This window comes from Anopheles aquasalis, chromosome 3, assembly GCF_943734665.1.
Source record: "Anopheles aquasalis chromosome 3, idAnoAquaMG_Q_19, whole genome shotgun sequence".
NCBI lineage: Eukaryota > Metazoa > Arthropoda > Insecta > Diptera > Culicidae > Anopheles > Anopheles aquasalis.
In genome coordinates, this window is record NC_064878.1 from 59,716,049 (window position 1) to 59,723,548 (window position 7,500).

A 7,500-nucleotide genomic window follows, 5' to 3' on the forward strand; every position below is an offset into this window, starting at 1 on the left:
CGGACATCTTCCCGTAATACCATTGTTCACCGAGTTGGCAGGCAGCAAGCATGGTACGCCATATAAACACCAGTGCAAGTGACAATTTCAGTGAAGCAAACTGAAATGAATAATGCCGCCTTGCACTGTGCACAGCACAAATTGTTTGATCAAGAGCAATGAGCGCGTTACAAACTGCCACATAATCACTTCCATGACGCATCAGATGGAACATAATAGCAATGAGCAACAATATGTTAAAGGCATACTTCAGAAACGTTACGCCTGATGCAAGCGAGTCGGTGGCGATTTCATAATTGTTGACCAAAAACTCATATTCTGCCCAGCTAACCGTCGCTGTTAGACTGGCAATCACGACAATGTTAAGAACATGATTTCTCTGTTTAGTGATCACTTCACCGCGCGCGTTGTCGACGTGAACAGGAGATATAAACAGCCAGTTGAAAAGGTTGAGAAATTTGAGTTCACTCATGGTAATGCACAAACCCACAGGGCTGTCGGTTAGTGAGTGAGCCTCGTACCGCGGATATGCGGTGAATCAGGCCGCATGTTAGCTGTGTTTGGCCTAAATAAATTGGGTGCATTGAGCGTGCTATTTGTTGGATAAACAATCATGCCCAATACCTTGCATCAATACGCATTCGACAATAGCTACCTACCTTTTGGTTGATGAAATTGTACCGGTAGGTATACAAGAAGAACAATGATCCGTCCAATATCAGCTTCATGATGTCAGAGGTTATCATCTCCAAGCGTATGCCATTATCAATCATAAAAAATATAGTATATGCGTTTGAAGAGCACTTCACGAGGGCATCCAAAACGTAAAGGATATGAAAAAAACTAGTCGTGGACGCGATTTGCCGCTTAAACTCGTCTAGTTCAGTTGCGAACTCAATGCTTTTTCGAAGCATATCTTGTGTTCCACCATGAGAGATATGTTGACGTAATGCTCCCAACTGGCCACTAATAAATACGGCTAGCTGCTCCGTGTACGCACGGTGTAGGGTACAAATGCAATCAAGAAAAGGAAGTCCAAAGACCACTGTTTGAATGAGGATTTCACGATACGTTTCATCTTTCCACAGGAAGTAGCAATTTGACCCCCATTCGATACCGAGCGTTGCCAGCGTTATAGTGACCTCCATCAGGAGTGCACGTAACCCACCGAGATTGAATGTGCTAGATCCATACGGACGAAGTTGTTGGATGGCTCTTTCGATTACTAGTGCACGGTTGAACACTTCGAGTAGAAGCCGATTACACACCAGTGTCCAGAAAATGAGCGGGGCCATGACCAGGATACGTGTAGTGTATAAGATAATTGTTACTGAGCCTATCACGGACGAGGTCAGTGAAAAGTATTCGTTTAAGGCGACAAATATTCCGGCTGAGACAAACACCGTAAACGCGGTTGTAAGAACGACGGTGTTCAAGACATTGTTTCTGCGATGGTAGATGTAGTGTCTTGTTGTTGCGTCCACCGTAAGATAGGTTGGTGCAACGAACAGGTAATTGAACACGTTTAAAAACCGTAACTCTTTCATACTTTGTAAGCTGTTGTCTCGGTTGGAGTAGAAGCGGCGATTGATGAAACCACTGAATGCTGATGGCGATTCGATTCGATTATACATCATGAACACTATCAGTATTTATGCTATTAAAATGTGGCAATCGCATGTGTTAAACTCTTGAATATTTTAGTTCTGGAGCGCTCTGGGGGTCATTGTTGCGTTACTAATAAAACGTTAATGCGATTGCCTGAAAGACTGCTGAAAGTATCTGGGATTGCTAATGGACATTTTATCAAGTGAGACATCCACCTCAAACCGGTATTAGGAGGTAACCTACTGAATCATGGAACCATCATAACTAGTTTTATGGCTGGAATGGGACATTTGCCGCTCAAGCTATGTACTCATCGTTACTAAACAACTGCTACCTACCTTATCTTGCAGCATGTTGTACCGGTCGGTGTAGAGATAGAACGATAAGCAATTTAAGGACAACATGGTAACCGTTATTGGGATTGGCAAGTCAGAGATGCCCATTTCAACCAGACGAAAGATAAGGTACGCTCTGACAGAACACTTGACCAGTATGTCGAAAAGGTAAAAGACATGCGGCAGACCCATCGTGGACGCAATTCGCATCTTAAATTGCTCTAATTCAGCTAGATGCTGCATTGCGCTCCGAACGGTATCCTGATTTTCCGCGTTATCAATGCACTGGTGCAATGCTTCTAACTGCCCACAAATGAACACAACTAGTACCTCCGTGTACGCACGATGCAATGAATTGAGGAATTCAAGGAATGCGACTCCAAAGGACACTATTTGCAACACTAATTCACGTAGCTCATCGAAATTCCAAACTAAAAAGACATCCACCGCCCAGGTAATTCCCAGTAATGTAAATATTAATGCGACCTCCAACTGTAGCGCACGTAATCCACCGAGTTTTAGTGTGCTGAACCCATCGTGACGAAGTTGCTGAATGGCTTTCTCCATTAAGAGCACATGGTTAAACAGATCGACCAGGGTTTGGTTGTTCACAATTGTCCAGAGTATGAGCGGACCCATGACTAAGACACATGAAGTGTAGAGAATGAGTGTTGCTAACCCGACCACGGTTGAGCTCATGAAGTAATAATCTTGTGACGATTTGAAAACTATGGCAGCGAAATAGATCGAGAAAATAAGCACAAGAACGAGAGCATTGCTGCAAGCATGCCTTGGACGGCAGACGTAACGATTCGTTTCACCATCTTGCTCCAAATAGATCGGTGAAACGAAGAAGAAGTTGAACAGGTTAAGAAACCATTTTTCGTTCATACTTCGTTGGCTGTAACGAAAGTGACGATTGGCGATGAAGGTACTAACTACGTACCCGTCGATTCTAGACTGTGAAAACTACCACCGCAATCAGCATTTATATAATTTAACAGCCGGTGTGGAACATTCACTTGAATAATTGAGTTCCGGCGCAGCGATGATGACAGTATTGGGCAGTTCATAAAATCCTAATGCAATTAATAGCATTAGTTGGACATTGACCCCACCTTATCAACCTTAATGTGGGTTCATGCTAGGTACGGACGAATCATTGGCCAAAATAGCTGAAGTTGAATTTTTGCCGTAACCGTACCTCGCTCATACTGCGGACGATCTGGCCAAATATGTACGCAGTGGAATTCTTAAATCGGCGTGACTACTGAAAGGTCCTTCCAGCTATCAGTACTGTCAACATCACGAGCAGTAGTGCAAACAAGCGTCGTTTGTATCGCGGAACAGTCTTGAATAATTGATAGGCCACCATCCTTGCTACGCGCATTATTACCTTTTCGTGGAGTAGATCGAAGTAGTAACACAGCACGAACAGCGTTACGGTGTCCAGCGTGGCGATGAGCGCCAGACGGGTAACGTCGCTTACCAATCCGCCGTACAGCAGCTTCTGGACGAAATCGTACGTACAGAAGGATATATTTAGCAGCAGATGGAGTAGCACCAACAGCAGCTTCCTGCCAAACACTTCCTTCAGCTGACCCTTGCAGTGTTCTAGGGCGTACAGTTTCTGTGCGATCGTAGTACGTGATTCCGTGCCTAGCAACCGAGACACGGTGCCAGCGTACTCTTCGGCAACGGATTCGGCAATCAGTTGACAAAGCATCGCACTAAGCAGAATGTAATGTTCAATCATGAGACCGGCAACGATACCGGGAAAGTAAAGGTACGATCCGGTCAGGTACAGCCGTAACGAAGCTTCCAGTACGCTCAAACAATCGCACAGCGCCAGCGCGCACAGATACAGTCGCCGAACGCGGCCAAGATTGGGTTCCTTCGTGCCACTTATCATCGCCGAAGGTAACGCCTTGAGTAGCGCCAGCAGCTGATGCCGCTTCCAGAAGCTATCCGCGATCAGCAGTGCAACGATGAGTAGCGTTGCTATCACCCGCCCTAGAATGGTGAACCAATCGACGTTGTCTCCCGTTCGGAGGCGTGTGATGAGCCAAGGATGCAGGGCAGCCATTGTCGTCACGAACAGCAACGGAGCCAGAAGGTGGCAGTGTGCCCGTGAAATCTCGAATGCCTGTGACCCATTATTGCGTGATGGCACCGGTACGCGCACCGAGCGCACGTTGCAGACGAGCAGGGCGTGAAGTATGTTGAGCACTTGCCGTTTACCCATCGTAGGTGTTACTGGGGGAGCGATACGATCCAAAAACGCGCCGGGGGCCGTTCTAAACGGTCCTCATGGTAGCGCTCTGTGGTGCACACAAGAAGCAGCAGACGAGCGAGGGCCAGGCCTATGGGAGGTGTAATCAAATAGATTACCAAATCAATTATTTGTTCAATCCACACACATTTAGGCTGGTTGGGGGGAGGGAGGAGAAGGCGGTTTCACGGCAGGTCGTCCTCTATCCGTGGTGTGCATCCCTCGCTCCGCCATCCAACAATGTTGGCTTAATGAGCGCGCGGTCTCGCATAATTACCGTGATGTTTCCTTATCGCCAATCACCGCCGGCCAATGCTGGTTCGACAAATGCTTCATAAACGGTTTACGGATTACGAGCTCTAGCCCCCCTCCCCCCGGGGACCTGCTGGATGCCGATGCCGGTGATGGATGGATGGATGGATGGATGGATGGAAGGATGAAAGACAAAAAGAGTGTGGTGGCCGGCGGCTGGAATGAAGCAGCATTCACTCGCGAATGCATTCCGAAAAACTCGTCAGCCACCGGCAAGTGCTTTGCTCCTATTATTGGCTCGGTGCCTGCGCGCTCTGGTGTGGCCTCTTCTGTCTCGAAGTGCTCCGAAATAATGACCACCGGACCGGTGTAGCCGCGGTGCGCTTGGGTATGTGTGTTACATGATCTTTCTATTACGATTCCTATGCTCGCGCTTTGCCAAAAAGCCCGTCCGCGGGTCTGCGGTGATCGCGCCTCGTGCTCGCGCTCATTCGCTGTAACACGGAGATGCCGTACCATCGTTCGGCCAGTAGTCGGCCACCAAAAGCGCCACCCGAGCCCAAGCGGTTCGGCCATTCCATGTTTGGACAGTTGGTGTGTCTGCTGGCACGAGCGGGGGCCCACTTTTTTCCTCTTCGGGCTGGCCCGGAGGTCTTGTCAGAAAAAGAAGATGCTGTCGTAATCGCAAACGCTACCCTTTCACCTACTCTCAGTGCGCGCTGGCCGACCGTCCGCCCGCACGACCGCCCTTCCACGAGAGGCCCTCTCGCTCGCTCTCTCGCTCGCTGCCTCCGGCCGGTCCGATCCTCGCGCTCGGGAAGGCTACGGGGTTATGTTGGCTACTAGCGGCAGGAGCACAGCAGAGCTTTCCCAATCCTCTGTACGCCCGGCTGGAGCGGTGGGAGAGAGAGGGGCACTCGGATTGATTATCTGTTCCAGAGGCAGGGGAAGAGATCGGTGCCGGAGCGTCACTATCTGTGGTATCAGATTTTCGGGGGACCTGGCAACCGGCACACCGATGGCTCGGTGCCAGACAGCTACATAAGCCGGCCGCTTCGTCGGCCAACGGTTCAGTCTCGATCTGGTCGATCGCGGGAGCATAGCTGTCCCCGGCACGCGCGCGCACAGTGCGGTTCGGTGCGACTGGTGTTTGGAGAGTCTGCGAGCGTGCCCAGGTGTGTGCTTAGAATGGGACCACTGACGGTGTGGTACGTGGCCGTGGCGCTGGTAGTGCTGGTTGGGCCAAACGTACAGAACGTCGGAGCACGGATCGTCTCGAGCAAACGCCGCTACCGGGATTACGATTTCGATTTTTCGCATCTCGGTGAAGCACTGTACGGGAGCCACGATCAGGTGGCGATCGGGGAGCTGGTGAGGGCCTGGCGACCACACAACAGCACCGTCAACCCGGAGGAACTGGGCACGTACGCCGAGGGTGACATCCATCAGCCGCTGATCGAACGGAACGCGCTCAAGTTCACCAGCAGCAAGTGGAGCAAGGGTTTAGTGCCATACGAGTTCAGTGATGAGTTTTGTGAGTAATCGGCCAGTGGCCAAAGGTTAGGCTCGTGTTTCGAGCTGTTTTTTGTGATGTGTCCTCTTCTCGTGCGTTCTTCTCGTTTAGCGATCGGTGATCTGCAGAAGCTGTTCTCGGCGTTCGAACAGTTCCACAAGAAAACCTGCATCCGGTTCGTGCCGCACACGAAGGAGCGGGACTACGTGGTGATCGAGGGACGGAACAGTGGCTGCTGGTCGGCCGTTGGGCGGATGGGTGGCCGCCAGGTTGTCAATCTGCAGCGTAACGGGTGCCTGCAGCAGGAGGGCACGATCGTGCACGAGTTGATGCACGTGCTGGGCTTCCTGCACGAGCACACGCGCTACGATCGCGATCGGTTCGTGAACATCTTCTTCCGAAACGTGCGCCCGAACCTGCTGAGCAACTTTGGGCGGGAAAGCGAATCACAAACGACGACGCTGGGCATGCAGTACGACTACGGTAGCGTGATGCACTACTCCCGGACCGCGTTCAGCAAAAACGGAAAACCGACGGTCGAACCAAAGGTAGGCCAGTAGTGGAGTGACCGACCGACCGACCCACCACCACCACCACCACCACCACCGCCTGTTCGAGTCAAGTCGATTGATTGATAATGATGATTACCGCGCACCGGTTTTGGTTGCCGGTTTATTGCTGGTGATGCTGCTGCTGGTTGCATAATTAAGCGAACGCATTTTCTTCTTTCTCGCCAACAGATTAAGTACAGCGGGCAGCTGGGACAGCGGATCGGCTTTTCGGTGAAGGATGTACAGAAAATCAATAAGCTGTACTGCCATCGGTGAATCCGACGGAAAAAAACGCTCCGTACGCCGTCACTTGCGCCTTGCTACTGCACCTCTCGCTGCTCTGCGCTGCGCTGCTTGTTGCACAATCGCGTGGCCTGTGTGTGGTTGTGAGGCTGTTACCTAAGAATGAACGAGCCAAAAAGATGCTTACATCGGGATGCCTGGAACGAGGGCACTCCAATCTAAAGCCACCGCCGGGTGGAGTGGGGTGGTAGTCGATATAGCTGTTAATTAGTACCGATAAGATAGACTCTCATTATCCCTCCCCATTTAAGATACTGATATCACATGATGGTTAAAGAAAAAGAAAACAAAAAAACGTGATACCCCCATCTTGGGTCTTTCCTTTGCATCTTGTAATACTCCTCTAATCATCGTGCGGCGTTGATCGACCAAGGATGAACATAAACACTGGAAAAAATGGGTTGTTTGGGGTATTCGTCGGTGATTAGATCATGAAATGGACGCAGTGACTGCGACATCCGAAGTCGTAGAAGCTATCCTGGCAGCTCTTGAACACCCTAAACCGTTATTTAGTGCACCCCGCCACCAAAAACCACGTGTGCGATAACCAGCACGAGCGCACCAGACTTTGGTAGCCAAGGGTAGCATGTTCGAGATTGAGATCATCTTGTTGGGCTCATCATCTAGATTCTAGATCGTGAACAGAAAAGATCTCCATCTCTAAAG

The 7,500-nt window shown here is 50.1% G+C and overlaps 3 protein-coding genes across 3 annotated transcripts; 1 reads left to right on the plus strand and 2 right to left on the minus strand.

Annotated features, from left to right (window-relative positions):
* Positions 1-326: 326 nt before the first annotated feature.
* Positions 327-1,547, minus strand: LOC126576837 (uncharacterized). Its single transcript, XM_050238138.1, has 3 exons — positions 1,072-1,547; positions 660-900; positions 327-344 (listed from the first exon to the last, which is right to left on the minus strand). Exons 1-3 carry the CDS (start codon positions 1,545-1,547, stop codon positions 327-329), a joined length of 735 nt encoding a protein of 244 aa, XP_050094095.1.
* Positions 1,548-1,910: 363 nt separating this feature from the next.
* LOC126576838 (uncharacterized) lies at positions 1,911-2,834 on the minus strand. The gene has a single exon (XM_050238139.1). It carries the CDS (start codon positions 2,832-2,834, stop codon positions 1,911-1,913), a length of 924 nt encoding a protein of 307 aa, XP_050094096.1.
* Positions 2,835-5,405: 2,571 nt separating this feature from the next.
* LOC126575784 (hatching enzyme 1.2-like) lies at positions 5,406-7,136 on the plus strand. Its single transcript, XM_050236650.1, has 3 exons — positions 5,406-6,001; positions 6,092-6,528; positions 6,721-7,136. Exons 1-3 carry the CDS (start codon positions 5,656-5,658, stop codon positions 6,805-6,807), a joined length of 870 nt encoding a protein of 289 aa, XP_050092607.1. The 5' UTR covers positions 5,406-5,655; the 3' UTR covers positions 6,808-7,136.
* The last annotated feature ends 364 nt before the right edge of the window (positions 7,137-7,500 follow it).

Coding starts and splice junctions, on each gene's coding strand:
- LOC126576838 (XM_050238139.1), bottom strand. CDS start 2,834: ATGAACGAAAAATGGTTTCTTAACCTGTTCAACTTCTTCTTCGTTTCA.
- LOC126575784 (XM_050236650.1), top strand. CDS start 5,656: ATGGGACCACTGACGGTGTGGTACGTGGCCGTGGCGCTGGTAGTGCTG. Junction 6,002..6,091: donor CGAGTTCAGTGATGAGTTTT/GTGAGTAATCGG, acceptor CTTCTCGTTTAG/CGATCGGTGATCTGCAGAAG. Junction 6,529..6,720: donor AACCGACGGTCGAACCAAAG/GTAGGCCAGTAG, acceptor TCTCGCCAACAG/ATTAAGTACAGCGGGCAGCT.
- LOC126576837 (XM_050238138.1), bottom strand. CDS start 1,547: ATGAAAGAGTTACGGTTTTTAAACGTGTTCAATTACCTGTTCGTTGCA. Junction 901..1,071: donor TTCCTGTGGAAAGATGAAAC/GTATCGTGAAAT, acceptor GCTTCGAAAAAG/CATTGAGTTCGCAACTGAAC.